General features: G+C 35.4%; 4 protein-coding genes across 4 annotated transcripts; 2 read left to right on the forward strand and 2 right to left on the reverse strand.

Moving 5' to 3' along the window:
* Positions 1 to 73: 73 nt before the first annotated feature.
* Positions 74 to 6880, forward strand: LOC114519985. The gene is made up of 16 exons (XM_028540179.1): positions 74 to 359; positions 512 to 1937; positions 2070 to 2247; positions 2408 to 2496; positions 2649 to 2903; positions 3190 to 3377; positions 3504 to 3640; positions 3727 to 3829; positions 3993 to 4488; positions 4606 to 4671; positions 5489 to 5638; positions 5765 to 5851; positions 5966 to 6070; positions 6221 to 6370; positions 6515 to 6568; positions 6755 to 6880. Exons 1-16 carry the CDS (start codon positions 97 to 99, stop codon positions 6875 to 6877), a joined length of 3870 nt encoding a protein of 1289 aa, XP_028395980.1. The 5' UTR covers positions 74 to 96; the 3' UTR covers positions 6878 to 6880.
* A 37-nt stretch (positions 6881 to 6917) lies between these two features.
* On the reverse strand, positions 6918 to 8030 carry LOC114520205 (chondroitin sulfate synthase 1-like). Its single transcript, XM_028540431.1, has one exon. The coding sequence runs from the start codon at positions 7983 to 7985 to the stop codon at positions 6918 to 6920; it is 1068 nt and encodes a 355-aa protein (XP_028396232.1). The 5' UTR covers positions 7986 to 8030.
* Positions 8031 to 9698: 1668 nt separating this feature from the next.
* On the reverse strand, positions 9699 to 12781 carry LOC114520251 (zinc finger protein 708-like). Its single transcript, XM_028540483.1, has 3 exons — positions 11904 to 12781; positions 11654 to 11788; positions 9699 to 11182 (listed from the first exon to the last, which is right to left on the reverse strand). The coding sequence occupies exons 1-3, from the start codon at positions 12689 to 12691 to the stop codon at positions 9979 to 9981; spliced, it is 2127 nt and encodes a 708-aa protein (XP_028396284.1). The 5' UTR covers positions 12692 to 12781; the 3' UTR covers positions 9699 to 9978.
* Positions 12782 to 14033: 1252 nt separating this feature from the next.
* Positions 14034 to 17879, forward strand: LOC114520031 (UTP--glucose-1-phosphate uridylyltransferase-like). The gene is given in 15 exon segments (XM_028540230.1): positions 14034 to 14163; positions 14324 to 14446; positions 14703 to 14810; positions 14968 to 15156; positions 15278 to 15480; positions 15557 to 15690; positions 15905 to 15990; positions 16071 to 16139; positions 16259 to 16290; positions 16497 to 16593; positions 16699 to 16777; positions 16862 to 16990; positions 16993 to 17030; positions 17114 to 17218; positions 17311 to 17879. Coding segments are annotated over 15 exon segments (1503 nt in total). The 5' UTR covers positions 14034 to 14160; the 3' UTR covers positions 17419 to 17879.
* The last annotated feature ends 1 nt before the right edge of the window (position 17880 follows it).

A 17880-nucleotide genomic window follows, 5' to 3' on the forward strand; every position in this document is an offset into this window, starting at 1 on the left:
TCTAACGTTCCTCTCCCCCTGCTAATTTCTATAACCCACCAAATTTGAGCGCGAAACCTGATACAGTGTAACGTTAGGTTCCCTAAATCTGATATAATGGACGCTCAAAGTAGTGGCGGATTCAGGGCCAATCTAAGCGAAGACGATGAGAAAAAAGATATACAAAAAACACCAGAGAAAGATGTCTTCAGCGAAACAACACATCGAAGTTCAGAGCGGCTTAGAACGAAGTCAGAACGACGTAATTTGAAATTACCAAGTCGTAGTGAAATCTTGGATAACATTTATGTGGATAAAACAATAAAGTATGAGAGTATAAGTTTGCAGCCAAAACGTTTGGTTAACGATTTTGTCAAGGGGTAAGTTGAAACATTGTTAGCTGAGTACTGGTCAACATTTCAGTTATTGTTTATATAAAGTCAGACCACAACAAACCTAACATAGTGTGCATGTCTATTGATTGGGACTTTTAGAACCTGAACCTCTACACTCTTTATTGCTTTATTTTTAGAACGAACAGATATGTGGCTGATAGGAACAACGTTTTTGAAAGTGATGACAGTATGTCTAGTTTTATTGAAGATTCAGATGAAACACCTTCCAAGAAGTCTGAAAGATCAAATAAAAGAGGAAAGACTGTCAGAAGCAAAGGCAGGAGGTATAGGGTGAAAAAGAAGAAAATAAAGGAAAAAGAATTGAGTTCAAATGATGAAAGTAGTTATCTTAAGCTAGATGATGAAATTGAATCTGATGATGAGAAGATTGATGCTGATTCTTCCAATACAAGAACAAGAAGGAAATCTAGAAGATTAAGATCAATACAATCAAGTTCTGAAGAAGAAGCTGAAATCACTACCAACAGAGCTGGTGGCAAAACAAGGATGAGAAAGAGTGATAAATGTGGTAGTAGTTCTGAGGATGATATATCCATCAAGTTACAACCAAGTAAAAGGCAGGTTTCACACAGATTTGATTCATCAGACAGTGATAATCAACCAAATCGTAAGTTACCAAAGAGAGCAAAAAGTGCCAAGAAAGAAAAGGAAACAGTGCTCTTGGCAAGACTTAATGCAAAAAGAAATAAAGAGAATGTTGAGCGAAAGAATATGAAGATGAATTTGGGCAATACAAGCCATGGTAGCATGGTAAGATTACTGCATGATGGTGATACATCAGAAGAAGAAAATCTATCTGTGATTAATTCTAGAGATTTTGTAGAGTATGAATCTGATGAAGAGTTTATTGTAGATGATGAGCTTTACTCTGATGCTGATGATAACGTGGCTGAATTTTGTACAAAATTTTATAATCTAGAAGACTACAAAATGTCAAAGTTAACAGAAGAGAAATCAAATAATTTTCACAGAATTTGCATTCCAGCTGAGTCAGATGACAGTGCTGATGAGACTGTTTTGGACTCAATTGTGTTAGAAACATGCAAGTCTATCAGGGAAGGGGACATTGAAAGTGTCAAGTCTGCACTGAATGCAAATCCTATGGTTCTTCATGATCTTGGTCCAAAAAGACGTTCATTGTTACATGTTGCTATTATATCCGGTTCAGCTGAAATTACTGAACTTTTATTGAGAGAAAATGCTGATAAACTTGCCAGAGATACTTACTCTTTACAGCCTATTTCCTATGGTATACTTACTGGTCATAGCAACTGTCTTAAACTGCTATTGGAAGATACAGATTTACATGAATTGAACAAGTTATATGAGGATAATTTCAACTTTAATTTGTTACACTTTGTTGTATATGGAAAGAGTAAGTTTCCAGACTTGAACTGTGATGTGGCTGGAGATGGGGATTTGGTTCGTTGTATGAAGATATTATCTGAACATGATGAAAAGTTACTTTTCAAGTTAATGAGCAGAAAAGATGATCACGGTTTTACCCCTCTTGTGGCTGCTGTTCTTGCTGGCCATCCTCAGGTTAGTATGATATAAACCAGGAGAATTTAATAGCCCATTTAGGTGTAAAATTTTTGCGTTCTCAATCAAATGGGAATGCACAATTACACCCAGCAATTGTACATCTGTTGAATGTTTTTTTTCAATCTGTAGTGTGCTGAGTTTTTGTTACATAATGGTTCCTCAGTGGATGATGTTGAAGGCAGAAATGGAGGAAACTTTCTACACCTTGTTGTTCAGTCCTCTGAGCTAAAAGAAAGGAGATCTTGTTTTCTTAATATGTTGTTAGAGACAACTTTGAAATATGAAATTGATTTTGCTGATAATTCAGGTGAATTTTGTACTTTGGTACTTTATTTCTTGCCATTTCTTTTATTTATTTTACTCCTACTACATATAGTTGTTGTCTGCAGTATTTAACAATACCTACGATTTTGAATATCTCCAGGGATGCAATATATTACTTCCCTAATCCCTAATTACTTCCATAGGTTTTACACCATTGATGTATGCTGCTCAGAGTGGTGATCATGACTGTGTCAAAGCATTGCTGGAAACAGGAGCCTCACTTTCATGTAAAGTAAGTGACCAAGTGCTACGACTGGGGTGATATTATGGGGTAATATTTAACACTTGATATATGATATCACACCTGTCGTTCTAGCATTATAACCTCGTTATTTTATAAAACAACCCAATTGTGTTTATCCATATTGGTTAATATATTCTCAGGACCATCATGGTACTACCAGTCTTCATCTGGCTGCCATTAGTGGTGACACAAACACTGTACAATTATTGCTCCAGTATGGTCATCAAGTTGACTGTTTAGACTCGTCTGGGTGGCCTCCATTGCTGTATGCAAATTTTGCTGCCCAAGAGAGCTGTGTTCTGTCTCTCATGGAGCCAAATCCTAAACAAATTTTTGTCCTGGGAGATTTATTGAGGAGACAAACATCAGGAGCTGGCAAAGAGAGAAATTTTAAGGTATAATATAATTAACTTGAGCCCCTTTTACACTACACTCAATTTTTGGTATGTTACTGCAAGGCTAAAATGGGTACCTGTGCCCATTTCATCTGTGCTCCCTAGGAGTACCAGGGAGTCATTGCTAATGGTCTCGCATTCTTTAATGCCATTAGCTTGACCAACCTGCTTTGCACGCTTAGTATTAAAAACTTGTTTATCTGGTTAGTCTACTAGCCAGGAATTAATCCTCTATTCATGCATCCGTGAGTCGTCTCATTGAGACCTTTGATTTATCTTACTTAAGGTGGTTAGAGATGTTCTTATTGCCCTGGCTAACCAAGATGCTTACTACCGGGTTTTTAATGACTTTATTCGCCGTAATCCAGACTTTCTTGACCAGTATGACCGTGGATTGTTTCAAAAGACGTGGAGAGCCTTGTTGGATTATGACAATAAGTTGAAATGGTTTCAACGAAAGTTGAAAACTACCAGGTTTGTCCATCTTTTATGACAGCAAAGATACTGAAGTTATGATGAGATTCTCCCCGTTGCTTGCACCCAAAGACGCCCCCTCAAACTCGCACATGCGATACTCACTTTTTATTTGTGATATTCTAGAAAAAATTATCCTGAAAGTATTTCAGTATGTGTCGACCGGGAAGCCGTCTTCGAAAGTGCCATGAAGGTTCTAAACTCGTACAGCGGTAATCGTTTGAGAAACTGTAGTCTTCACGTCAGGTTTAATAATGAAGAAGGTAAACTGTTTCCTTCCACAGAGAGACGCCTTAGATAAACACCAGCTGACGGCACTTATATCTAACCTGGCCCCCTTTTTTTTTAGGAATGTGTACGGGTCCAAAAAGAGAGTTCTTTGTGAACATCAGCAAGGACATTGTTAATTCCTGCCATCAAATATTTCACCTGACAGATGATAACCAGTACAGGTATTTATTAATAAAGAACATTGCTCCAACACATCGTCTCCATTTCACAAGGGTGTTGTGTGTGACCAAAAATGATTAAACATCATGTCTTTATTTTAGCTAATGGATTTTGTAACTCTTTTTTAAGCTAGACAAGGTGATTTCATCTTTTGGTCATTTCTAGTTTTCTTCCTAATTCGTATTTGGCTGAGAGATCAAAGAGTGAAGATATACCCTCTGGTCGACGTAGCGATACAAATATAACTACGGTGATCAATGGATCCCAAGGTATAGTTGAGGACGTTACAGTATCTCTCAGTAGTAGAAATGCAGGCCAATCAAGTGGATCACAAGATATGAGTGAGGACCTCGGAGGATCCAACGAACAATCGTGTACTGCGGAGACAATGGTAGAAGCAGAACAAGATTCCATCGAGGTTCCTTCTTGTCCCTGGTCAGAATATATGGATGAAAAGGGAGACGAAATCATTGGTCAGTTAGACATAAGCGATATTGAAGATAAGATGAAGGAAGATAAGAAGAGAGAATTTAGCAGACATATTGATGAAAAACTGAAAAAGAATTTTTCACAAATAAAATTCCTGGGGAAAATAATTGGAACAGCAATCTGTGAAGGTTTTTTTATTAATTTGAATTTGTGCAAACCCATCGTGAAACAGGTAAGCTGGACGTTTCCTATACATGTATATCTCATTCTAAGATTATTATTTAAAATTGGATATCATTATAATAGTAATAATAGGTATTTTATGTTTAACAATATTTTCTTCTTATAGATTCTTGGTGTTCAATTAAGTCATCCTGACGACCTCAGTTCATTTGATTTTGAACTTCATAAAAACTTAGTACAGTGCTTCCACAATTGATTTTCCAAATTTCCTTTTGAGATGCTAAAAAATCCTTTTTTCCAAAAATATTTCCTTGCCAAAATTTCCAAATTTCCTTGCAAATTCCTTGCAAATAGCGGCCTTAATCGAACAAATTTTTCTCAGTGACAAAATAAACAATATTTTTTTAAGTGATACATCTGAAATATATTCCATATACAAAAATACTTCCAAAATTCATCCAAAAAATTTGTAACTTTTTATTAAATTAACCACAGAAATTTTGATAGTGTTAACATAGGCGTAGAGTATTGGGGGGGGGCTGAGGGCTAGAAACCCCCGAGAAATTTTAGGGTAGAAATTTTACTAGGTAATAATTGCATCATATAGCAATGTTGAATCTTTAAAAAGACATCCTTATATACACATGAAACAGTTTTATTAGTGAATATAATAACATATAATAATATATCAAACAACTTAGAAAAGCAATTCTGAAATACGAAGTTTCGATCCGCAGCCACTACTTTCTGTATTCCTCATTTTATGCAGGGAGATTTTTAGCTCGGCTTACATGAAGTCTATACCTTGGTTAGCCAAGTTTTAAGCCCCCCTCCCGGAAGTACTTCAAGAACCAAATCTTTGCAAGCTTATTATTTTTTATTCAATTTTAAGTCTAATATAAACAATTTTCAAGATTTCCTTGCAATTTCCTTGCCCAGGCTAAAATTTCCTGGCCATTTCCTCCTCAATTTTATTTCCTTGCCTTTTTCCTTGAAAAAGCCAAAATTTCCTTTTGCAGGGAAATTTCCTTGCAAGTGGAAGCCCTGACTTAGTAACATTTGTTCTTGAAAGTGATGACGTTGAAGACCTAATGTTACCATGTACTCTTGATGTATCGAATCCCTGGAATGGACGAGTAACAACGTTGGATTTGTTCCCGAAGGAAAGGAATGAGGAATTCTTGAATGAAACAAACAAGGTTTGTGGTCGTTTTAAAAAAAATCTGGTTTGTCTGCCTGATCTTCCAAGATTCAAGCTCGTAGTCACTTTTTTGCTGTATCTTTTTTTTGCTGTATTTTAGTTCATAAAATATTTCTCGTCTTAGGTTGAATATGTTAACTTGGTTTCTCGGTATAAACTGACAGATTTGATGAAGAAAGAAATAGACGCATTATGTGAAGGTCTTTTTGAGGTGTGTGTTACAATATAGAAGGAAATTCATGACTTTTAATAAGTAATTTAATATGGTGTTCAGGCCTGGTAATATTAAAAAATCAATTCAAATTAAACATTTTTTCTTAATAAGGTGATACCAATGCCACTCTTCAGCCTGTTTACTGCTGACGAGTTTTCACTGTTGATCAACGGAATTGGGAGAATTATTGTTGAAGATTGGCAGGAAAACACTGTGGTTAGCATCGTATACATATGAACCTGAATATCTTCTATATCAACCTATGTTGCTACTGTATATCAAAATATACAGCTACAGTATATGAACCTTTATTTTAATATTGTTCGTTGTTAATTCGTGTCGTGACCCAAATTGTTATTTCTGCAGTACACGCCAAGCAACGCATCAAGCATTTTCGACGAAATAAAATGGTTCTGGGAAGTTGTGAAGGATTTGAAGGAAGAGGAGAGAGCGTTGTTGCTGAAATTTAGCACTGGATCACCCTGTCTGCCAGCCGGAGGATTTGCTCAGTTGGAGGTAGAAACAGAGTTTAGCATTATCAGATATTATCAAAAGCAGAAAGATTTTGCTCTTCAGTACTGAGAAAATGGACATTATTTTATTGTGATTGCGAGGTTGATCATGCAGTTGTATTTAGATCGTATATTCTTTCCTCTCTAGGGTCTTGGTGGTAAAACGATGTTTCATATTACAATGAAGTCGGAATACAACAAGGTAAAATTTCTTTTTTATTATATCGTATGTTTTTCGTTATCTCCGCCCTGGACGTTTATATCTTCTTCGTCCAGCAAGACCGCTCGTGTTTTAACTAAATCACAGTTTCATTGCCTCAATTACACGACATTATCTTCAGCTATGAAAATCTCCGCAATAACACGTGTAAACTTGGACCCCATTTAGATCCCAACAGCTTCAACCTGTTTTAATCTACTAAAGCTTCCAAAATATGATAGTAAAAAAGACTTGAAAGAAAAGTTATTAATTGCTATAAGACACGGAACTGAAGGATTTACTTTCTCATAAATATACGACGTAGTGTAGTGAATAATTTACTTAATAAAATTTATAAGTTGACATATTTTTTCATCAGTAAATATTTAACTATGCTATCCTCAGATGCCAGGCTGTTCAACATTGCGCCCGTGCACATTAACCGCTGAATATTATTTTTAATGACGTCACATTTACTATGCGCGTGATAAATGTGAATAAGTCCTGGGTCAGCTGCTCTTATAATATCGTATTTATTTCTTGATATGAATGCTTCAAACAAATGTATATCTTCGTATCCCCATTCTTTGATTTTAACGTTAAATCCACCTATAGAGATGACATCATAGCTGTATGCACATACCGGCCCGAACGAGTATAATGCCCAGTCCCCAACTTCCCTGTCAAATGATCTGAAATATTCGGTTGGTTTGAGTTGAAAACCAAGGATCTTTGGGTTGAATAATTTAAACATGACTGGGAAGTATACGCGTTGCTTGGCGACGGTGTTATCACGACATCGCTGTAGGAAGACCTCGTTAAAAGTCAAGTCAACATCAGCAAAGAATAGTAAATTATTGTCTTTGTTAAAATCTACTGCAGCTTGTAAGGCCTGGGCCCTGGCAAATGAGCCTGGCAGGTCTAGCCATATGAAGATGTGATTTCTGTACGTCATGTTAAATTGATGAAAAATCTTCTTGTGTTCTAATGAAGGTGTCACTTCTGGGAAATATGCGACAAGAAGCGTGATTGGATCATTTTTCTTCAAGATATTTTGCTCTAGATTTTTCATGAATTGTTTAAAGTTGTTTAATCTTCCCGCAAGCGGTACAACAATAGTAACTGGCTTCGTCTCAGATGTTTTTATTATTCGTTTTTCGATTGCACCAAATTTTTGATATGATCTTGCTATGTGTCGGTCTTTGTTCGTGAAAATATTCAACCGATATTGCAGGCCTCTGATTGGCTGATTTAACATGTAGCCGTAATAGAGTGCGTGAAACTGGAGGTTCTCGTGATGAGCTTTACTTATTGCGTCCATAATTGTCCTGATTATCCCTGTTGTTCCTTGCAACTTATGATAACGTAATGACCAGGAATCTTTGTTATTTACTTCCAAGTCCTTGGTGAGAGTGAACATGTGAGCATAATCAACTTTCCGTTTGAAATCTTTATAGAACCTTATCTCATGGAGCTTTTCGTAGACTGTTCGGGAGATGAAACTTTGGAGAATTCTTAGTTTAATTTCAAGTTTCTTGTGTTTGAAACTGAGATTACGAACTTTTTTTGAAAGAAGCTGAATGCGAAGTCTATATAAACAATCAATATCTTTAGAGAGATCAGTTGTCACTGAACTTGTCGTCGTAAGGTCTTCATTTTCCTTTCGGCAAGTGCCAGAGTTTATTTTTTTCTTGTTACCATCGTTGTCTTCCTAAATTGGGTAAAAATTGTAATACGATAAGATGTTGTATTGATGTATCCAATTTGGTTAACAATGGATGTTTTCAATTGAAAGATCGTGATGATAAAACTCTTTTTCCTTACCTCTGTGAACCAGGAAATTGTGACGTTCTCTAAACACTCTTGATAAACCTTTGTTTTATTGAAACAATGTTTTGTTGATAATTTCTGCAACATTGATCTGCTCATTGTTACTCCAGGTTGAAGGATAAAATCCGTGATTTTGTCATTTCCTTCTGTTTCACGATAGAATGAAGAGTTATCTATCCTGTTACCTCCCCTGGTATCATTATGAAATCCTTTGTGTACACTTGCTGCCGGAAGAAAGAGATACTTCCTTGAGTAATCTAAACTTCCTAAGAACCTCAATTTCTTAAAGTTAAGAAAGAAACTGCTGCCAGAACTTAATATGAACCAGTTGAAATTAGTCGCATACATTTGAGCAACATATCTCAACATGTCTGAATATATTGTTCTCTTAGATGAAAAGTCTTTTATGTGCAACATTGATGAGCCATGCGAAGCCGTCTCTATGGTATCTGTAAAGTATACGAATTTTATGTCCATGTCTTCAGTATTTAAGTCGTTGTAGAGGTTGCTCGATTCAGGAAGCACTTTTGTGAAGACAGCGACTAGCATAAATCTTGAATTATATTTTATTTCCTCCCCAAGTGTGTGTTGTCGTTTACGATTACCGCTTATTGAGTAAACCGTTTGATGACATCGTAAAACGCGACGAACAACCCGTGCGTTCTTGCTTAACCATAATCCCAAACATAGACCAAAAATAGATGAAAAAACCATAATGAAAATTTCTCTTTTCTTTCCATACCTTCCCATAGTTGCTGTAAGGTCGCTTTACATAAGGCATGCTCGACTTCCTGCTAGAATTATGTGGATGATTAAATATCAGCAGTTGACTGTCAATGATTGTTTTCAATACCTCTCAGCTGGCAACCACGATACTTTTGTCTCGGCGGTCATGCAACAAAGATTTTCTTAGCGTGAGAGCGACATTATTCGTAATACTTGCACATAGAATTCGTAATACTTGCAGATAGAAATGAATTCGATTTCTCTCTCTAAGACAATTCTTGCGTCGAAGGGATAGTTTAGGTTTTTTATCAACCATTTGAGTATAAAGTTACCTGTGTTCAATAAAAACGTAAGGAATATATAAACTATGAAATTAGGTAAAGTGTATTATTATGACATGAGCATAGACAATATAAATATATAACAAAGGGAAGGACGGAAAAAGACTTGTTTTTGTCATGACACATACCAGTGAGATAAAGACAAAACATCGATAATTTTTTTAAAGTATATATTTTAAACAAACGACAATACAAGATGATTAATTATGTAGTTATAAAACAATACAATTCACATATTCATATTAGTTATTAACAACCAACTCGGGCGAAACCAGTGTTACTGATGACAATGTTACATCACTATATTTTAATTTTATATTCGCAACCATTTATTTTCAAACATCATTTTGTAGAAGTTCGGAACCAATCTCGGATCTTTCGTTGACCAACTCTTTTACCATCAACAAAGTCTGTGCCATCATCATTCGCCGCAACTAAATCGACCATCGTTTCATTTTTATCTATCCTTGAATCACCTTGCAAAACAACTTTTGTATGTAGGTTCCCCTTCTATATCTATTGAGGTGATTCTAGTACAGTATCAGTCGGTGTACTAGAATCACCTTTTGCATTCCTAATAATCCGTGCTCTAATACCTCTGCCATCTTCTTCAGAAATCGTTTCATTTTCTGATTCTGATGTATTAAGAAGTCCATGAACTTTCACGTCATGAAGCCAAAATCTTCTCTTGCTTTTGAACCCTTCTTTACATTCAGGACAATAATAGATATGATTATCTTTGAGTACGCTTTTATTTTTATGAGTTTTATCATGGTGGTGTTTTAGTCCATTTTTGCTGGCGTATCCTTTGTCACACACAGGACATACGAACGGTTTCCCTTCCAGGATCTTAAGAATTGTTTCATTTGAATTTGTTTCGTTATTTCTCTGACTAGTCACACTTATCTCGTCTTCGATATCGTTTGTCGTGTTCCTTAAATCATTTCTCAAATCGAGAATTCCATTTTCATGCTGTATTTTACAATCATTGCGTCGCACTTGGCTACAGTCTTCATCTTGGCTACCTGCGTTATTTTCTCTTTCATTGCTCACTTCTTTCTTGCTTTTCTCATTGCTATTGTTTATCTGTGTGTCATGATTTTCTGTCGTTACCATCTCCCTCACTTCATGTCCACCTTTGTTTCCTGTCGCCCCTCTCACCTTTTTCTTAGGTCTCCCTCTTCCTCTCTTTATTGTAAGGCCCGTTCCACTGCCCTGACGCCCAGCACTTGCTTCTACCCCACCATCAACTATCATTACATCATCTTTTCTTTGCTCTACCGTCTCTCCTCCACCGTTTTCATCCGCACCTTCCCCCACCCCTCCTTCCAGCACACTAACATTATGTACATTGTCTTCCTGGACTTCCTCCACTACCACTTCAAGTCCTCCACCTTCCACAGGATGTATTTTCGCGTGCTTCTTTGCCTCTCGTGTAGTATGAAATCTCTCACCACAAATATTACAACAATGTTTTGGATTCACATGTACAACATTAATATGTGACTTCAAACTCTTTTTCCGTGCAAATCCTCTTGGACAAATATGACACTTGAATGGTTTCCCATCTGAAACCTCATGAATTAAGATGTGCTCTTTGAGTTCTGAGCATGAGCTGAAGTAATGGTTACATGTTTCACATTTAAAACGCTTTTCAGGTACATGGGTTTGTTCATGACGTTGTCGATTATTGCATTGCTTAAATGCTTTATCACAGTACCTGTGAAGAGAAAATAGTAGATTCAGTATTTTACTCCAAAACTAGGATATTTTAATTGTCATAGACCATTGTTAAGAATTATCCACAAATACCTAAACTTATGAAAAATATAACCTTATTAATAACCTGCATTTAAAAGGTTTTTCACCAGTGTGAGTACGGACATGTTTTACAAGATCCTCAGCTCTACGGAATGCTTTCTCACAAGTACTGCATTTGAATGGTCGTTTATCAGAATGGATAAATTTGTGTCTGGTTAACAGCCTTTGATTTCTGAACACTTTACCACAATTTTCACATTCTTTAGGCTCTGTATCACTATGGATATCCATGTGACGCTTTAAGTTGGCTTTTGAAGCAAATTTGTTTCCACATATTGAACAAACAAACTCATTCCCAGGACCACTACAGGTCCGGGAATGTATCTCTAATTCTGCCTCAACAATAAATGTTTTTCTACAAAGTCTACACCTGAAATATTTTGGGTTGATATGAACACGGTCTGCATGTCTTTTAAGATCTTGTCCTCGGCGGAATGATTGTGAGCATTGATTGCAGGAATATGGCCTTGAAGTTTTGTCATCCTTGTTATCATCTTTTGGACAGCTGTGAAAATATATAATTGAGTATGTTACTTAAATAAATGCTATAAAGTATTGTATGCCCTTCTTCAGTGGTTTAAGCTTTTAGACTATGTTATAAATTCCAAAATATAAATTACTTGATTTCAAGAGTATTTCCAGCCGAGTTGACCAAATGAGGCATGGTTGAAATAACGTTCTGTTGTTCTGCAGAACCACATGTTTCTTCTTGTGACTCAATTGAATTATTTTGTTCTCGGCTATGAAGTTCGTGCTCAGCTGTTTTGTTAACAATGTTTTCTTGTTCATTTTTTTTCATACTTGTTTCACAATTAATTGAGTCCTGTGATCCAATAATGCACAATGCTGCACAATTGATATGCTTCTTCATGTGTTCTTTCAGGCTGGATGGAATTTTAAATGACTTTTGGCAGATAGTACAAGTATGCCTTATTCCCAGGTGAATTCTTTGGATATGATTTCGGAGGGAGAATGCTTTCACAAAACTTTTGTCACATTCTGTGCATTTAAAAGGCTTTCCATCAGGAGCATCATGAACACTCATGTGTTTCTTTACCTCATATTTTGTATAGAATGCTTTGTGGCACATAGAACAGGTGAAAGGCTTCACATCTTTGTGAACAAGTTCATGGCGATATTTGTTTGACAGCTGAGTGAATGTCTTGTCACACACAGAACACTGGTATGGATGCTCTCCACTGTGAACTCTCAAATGTACTTTTAGATTGTCATTACTTGTGAATGTTTTTTTGCAAACTTCACATTCATAGGGACGCTCATTTTGGTGGACAGACTTGACATGATGGTCCAACCTGTATTTAAAGTTATATGCCTTATCACATTGGGAGCAAGAGAACTTCTTTTTCTGCCTATGTGATATCAAATGACGTTTTAGGATGTGTTTCATTGCAAATTTTTTCTCACATATAAAACATTCAAAGTCATTTGCATTAGTATGATATTTTGTGTGGACAGTCAGATCCTTATTTGTCCGAAATGTCTTATCACAGAGTCACATTTAAATGGTTTTACATCTGAGTGTGTTTCTATGTGAAGCTTGAGGTCTCGTGGACGTAGAAATGACTTTCCACATTTGTCACATGTATATTCTCTTATTGCTGAATGAGATTTCTCGTGGTGAGCTAAATCACGTTTCTCTTTATATGTCTTGTTGCAAACACCACATTTAAATGGCCGTTCACTTCTGTGCGACTTAAAATGCTGCGTCAATCTGGATTTATCAACAAAGATTTTATCACAAACACCACATTTGTTTACTTTTGGGTCATCAGCATGGCTCTGCAAATGTGTTTTTAAATCAACTGCAGCAGCAAAGGTTTGTGTGCATATTTTACAGAAAAAAATATTTCCATATGAGTGATTGGTCTTAACATGTCTGACCATGCCATTCTTAGATTTATATATTTTTCCACATTCAAGACATGGATAAATATTGCCCTCTTTTGTGTCTTGAGAGTTGTCCATCTCATGGTTACTTTCCTCTGAACTTTCTTCCTGAATATCAACACTAGCTATTGTTTCAAGATTTTCAGTCTGATGAACCAGTATATGCTCGCTCCAAGCTTGCTCATTTTCAAACGATTGCCCGCATGTATCGCATTGGATAATAATGTTTTCGTTGCCAAGTAAAGATATTTCCTCCATTTTCCACAATTTTCTTCGAGAAAAAATATTACTGTAACAGCATAACACGTGATAACGAATAATAAGAATTCGAATGTGAATTGTTCTGTGAGAAATTGTTTCAAAAATTGTCAGTAAAAAATGCGCATGCGTCATGGCCTTGGGACATGCGGAAGAACTTCATGTAAGTGAAGAAAAAATGACTAGGCAAACAGAATTATAGAATTATAGAACCTCACGGAGGGGAGGCGGGCTCTTATGTATATAACCATTCGTAAACGCCCTTGGACCCTGCCTTGCACCCTGCCTTGCACCCTCAGGGCTGTAGGGATAACTCAGTGGTGATAACTATTGAATGTAAGGCATGGGAAATTCACCCCCCTTCGATCACCAAATCACGTAAAGTCATTATTGTCTGATCAAGTGACAGCAGGTGTTCAAGCAGTCCTGGGAATTTTTCAGTTTTAAAAAATATTTTTTATAAGAACGCGCCGATGCTAGTTACCATCGTTTAAAATTCAGTCTCGTATGTGTCTCGTGATGTGACAAACTTCCGAATAAGTGAGCGCATTCAGAGCAACGTCTTTTTGGTGTATGGGATTTTCCCGTAGTTTGACCTTTCTCCGCAGGTCGGTTGGTGGTTGGTTGTTCTGCAGAGAATCGCCACGTTGATTTTTTGTTGTAATTTGGTAATTTGAGCATTTTGGCATTTGATTTGAAACCATTCAATCAATGGTAAGTTCATACAGTCTATGTTTTCACACGAGTGTTTACAAGAAAGCAAAAGTAATACTATCTTGTAATTCTAGTCTGCAAGAAACCTATTTATCTGTGCACCATAATTTGAGTTCACATTATTAAAAAATAAACAATTAATTTCAAAAAATTATCTCAGGATCGACAAGACAGCTTGCGTTCATCCGAAGCCTTTAAGGATATGGCGAGGAGAGACGCTGAAGAATTGATGGCGGAAGAGTTGGAAAAATTATTAGCAACAGCTCCCAATGAGATTAGAGAAGTATGTTGCTAAAATCTACTATGCTACATATTCATTGTAGTTATTGCTATATTCTTACAAATTCAATTGACATTTTTTAGTATACTAAATTGAAATTGAAATCTAGAGACCATAAAAATGACCTATTGTTTCTAAAAGGTCTTTTATCCCCATTATGTAAATATTATATTTAAATCTGTCCTATTGTGTAAACATTTTTGGCAAAGAAATAATTAAAAAGAAAATTATTCCATAATAAATGAATTTATTCTTATAGAAAACAAAGGCAGAATTCAATCAGTTCCAAGAATTATTTTCAAGATTTCTAAAAGAAGCTGGGAATGCAGTGGACTGGAGCAGAATTAAACCACCGCCTGAAGCCAGAGTAAGAATTTCTTTGTTTATCAAAACACTGACTCAATTATATCCATTGACAACTTAGATGTATCAAGTTATATTAATTAATATTATATATTATAAAATTCAGAATCCTCCACAAATCAAGTCTATAAATTAAATATTAATTTTATTAACATTTGTAGATACAACCTTATGCAAGTTTGTCTTCCGAATTTGATAACAGATCAAATGTGAAGGCATTGTTGGATAAATTAGTTGTGATAAAGCTGAACGGGGGACTTGGAACAAGTATGGGATGTGTTGGTGCAAAAAGTCTGATCCCAGTTCGCAATGAATTGACATTTCTTGATTTGACTGTTCACTTGATACAGGTAAGGTGGCACATATGGCAATCAAGATGCATTCTGTTACCAGAAGATCTCTCTGTCCTTAAATTTTCCACCTGAATAATATTTAAGTTAGTTGATAACTTTTTTCTGAATATCATTTCAGAATTTAAACAGAAAGTATGGATGTAATGTACCATTGGTCTTGATGAATTCATTCAACACTCATGAGGAGACAATGAAATTGATTAAGAAATATGAAGTTTTCAATGTTACCATACATTGTTTCAATCAAAGTTGTCATCCAAGGATAAATAAAGAATCTTTACAACCTGTTGCAACTACCATGGTCAATGGGAAAGGAGAATGGTAAGGCTTCTATCATGATACCTAATAGTACAGTAAATGTGCTTTTTTACTACCAACTTAAAAAAACCTTTTTAAGGTGGTACCCTCCAGGACATGGTGATACATATCAGTCATTTTACAATTCTGGTTTACTTGATCAGTTTTTGTCTCAAGGAAAAGAAGTTGTTTTTATCTCAAACATTGATAATCTTGGAGCAACTGTTGATATTCATATCCTTTCCCTGTGACATTAAAATTGAATTTAATAGTGTAAAAAATTAACCCAGGCTATAAAAATTTGTTCCATTCATTTGCACAAGGGTTTTCAAATTATAGGCATAAGAACCTAGTCTAATAGTAACAGGTTAAGTATTTTTAGGTTCTAAACTTGGTTATGGTATTTTTGATTTCTAATTCCAATTTGAACTCCTTGACATGCATTTAGCTATATTGAATTTTATACTTAATCCTCCAAATGGAACAGTTGAGTTTATCATGGAAGTGACAGATAAGACAAGGGCTGATGTTAAGGTGGCTGTGTTATCCCTAGTTGTTGTTTTGAAATAAACTAGCTGTGCCAGATTACAGTATCAATTGACCTTCTTTTTTAGGGTGGAACCCTCATTGAATATGAAGAAAAACTTCGATTGCTGGAGATAGCCCAAGTTCCAAAACATCATGTATGCTGTTGGATAATTGTTAATTCATTAATTTTTGTTTTAAAATATCACCAATATTTTGCCATTTTTGTGATGTTAATTTGAATGCAACCCATATCACACATTTTTTTTCCATTTAGGTAGATGAGTTTAAATCAGTTACAAAGTTCAGGTGGGGTGATGTTTCATATGTATGCAACTGCACAATATTTTCATGACAATGTAGTGTTTAGGAGCAGATGAAACAATCGTAGACAACAAAAATCCATCATTACTGTGTTCCAAAACTATGTATTTTTAATCTATATGAATAATAACTTCATCTTTGGTTATGTACGTAGTTTCACTATTATTCTAAAGTTTTGTCTCATATTTCAGAATATTTAATACAAACAATCTCTGGGTAAGATTAAGTGCAATAAAGCGATTACTTGATGCAAAGAAAATGCACATGGAGATCATTGTAAATAATAAGGTGAGTTTTGTAAATGAAATGTTGCATAAAAACTTATTAAAGTTTTATTTGATTTTGTCCGACTTGTGTACTAAAACCGTTAAAAATAGGAAATTTCAATCCTAGAATCTTGAAAATGGTTACAATGTAATACAATTAGAGACAGCAGTTGGTGCGGCCATTAAGAATTTTGAAGGAGCACTTGGTAAGGTCTAATGCAATATGAAGCACATATTTCATTTAGTGTTTTCAGCAAGTTCTATAGCTGTCAATATTCTCAAATTAAAAGGTATCAATGTTCCACGTAGCAGATTTCTTCCAGTGAAGAAAACATCAGATCTTTTGTTAGTCAAGTCCAATCTGTACACAACAAATGATGCTGGTTCTCTAATGATGAATCCTAGAAGACAGTTTGCAACAAACCTTTAATACAGCTTAGTGGGCCATACTTTTGGAAGGTGACTTCAAAGTGTTTTTGTGGACCACTCTATTGCTAATTCATTTGACAAGTGATTTAGTCAAGACCTGTATTTTGTTTTAGGTGCACAGTTTTCTTGAGAGATTTCAAACCATACCTGATATCCTGGAACTTGACCATCTCACTGTGTCAGGTGATGTCACATTTGGTAAAGGGGTCATTTTGAAGGTTAGTTACATTAGCAAATTCAGAAAGTTTCAAACATTTTCCTAATAATATGCCGTAATTCATATTACATGTTTTGTCCAAATTTGTTTTAGGGTACAGTGATCATCATAGCTAATCATGGAGATAGAATAGATATTCCTGCTGGAGCTCTTCTTGAGAATAAAATAGTGTCTGGAAATCTGAGAATTTTGGATCATTAACTATAGGGTTTGGGATGATTCTAATTTCTAAAGCATTCTGAATCCGACCTTAATTCTTAAAACACAATTGATTTTTGTGTTCCCCTATGCACTTTTATTTAAAGTACCTTAAACACACTGCAAGCTCCATTCCAAAGTCTTGATGGCAATATTTCAAAAGCATTTTAAAACTGTTTAGTATGTAATCTAATATATATCAATGTAGTTATTTTTTTAAGCATATATTTACTAACAATTTGGCAAATTATAGTGAACAGGATTGATCATCGGGTGTAAACAAATTGTTCCAGTATATAGTCACAGAGATATATATATATCATGACTCCTAACTAGTTTAACATGACTAATGAAACTAGGACTAATAAAACTAGGACTATAATGAGACTTGAAAATTCTGAAATCAATATTTCCAAACTATCCAGACAGTAACTGTGTATTTAGTGTGCTGTGCGACGACTTCCG

The sequence above is a fragment of the Dendronephthya gigantea genome, unplaced genomic scaffold, assembly GCF_004324835.1.
Source record: "Dendronephthya gigantea isolate DGI-Jeju-01 unplaced genomic scaffold, DenGig_1.0 000015F, whole genome shotgun sequence".
NCBI classification, from domain to species: domain Eukaryota; kingdom Metazoa; phylum Cnidaria; class Anthozoa; order Malacalcyonacea; family Nephtheidae; genus Dendronephthya; species Dendronephthya gigantea.

Excerpts from the sequence above, each read along its gene's own strand:
- LOC114519985 (XM_028540179.1), top strand. The coding sequence starts at position 97 with ATGGACGCTCAAAGTAGTGGCGGATTCAGGGCCAATCTAAGCGAAGAC. Across the intron at positions 3,641-3,726 it reads CAGGTTTAATAATGAAGAAG|GAATGTGTACGGGTCCAAAA; the intron begins GTAAACTGTTTC and ends CTTTTTTTTTAG. Across the intron at positions 6,569-6,754 it reads TGAAGTCGGAATACAACAAG|ATCCCAACAGCTTCAACCTG; the intron begins GTAAAATTTCTT and ends GACCCCATTTAG.
- LOC114520205 (XM_028540431.1), bottom strand. The coding sequence starts at position 7,985 with ATGTTCACTCTCACCAAGGACTTGGAAGTAAATAACAAAGATTCCTGG.
- LOC114520251 (XM_028540483.1), bottom strand. The coding sequence starts at position 12,691 with ATGAAACACATCCTAAAACGTCATTTGATATCACATAGGCAGAAAAAG. Across the intron at positions 11,789-11,903 it reads GGAAATACTCTTGAAATCAA|CTGTCCAAAAGATGATAACA; the intron begins GTAATTTATATT and ends ATATTTTCACAG. Across the intron at positions 11,183-11,653 it reads ATCAACCCAAAATATTTCAG|GTACTGTGATAAAGCATTTA; the intron begins GTGTAGACTTTG and ends TTCTCTTCACAG.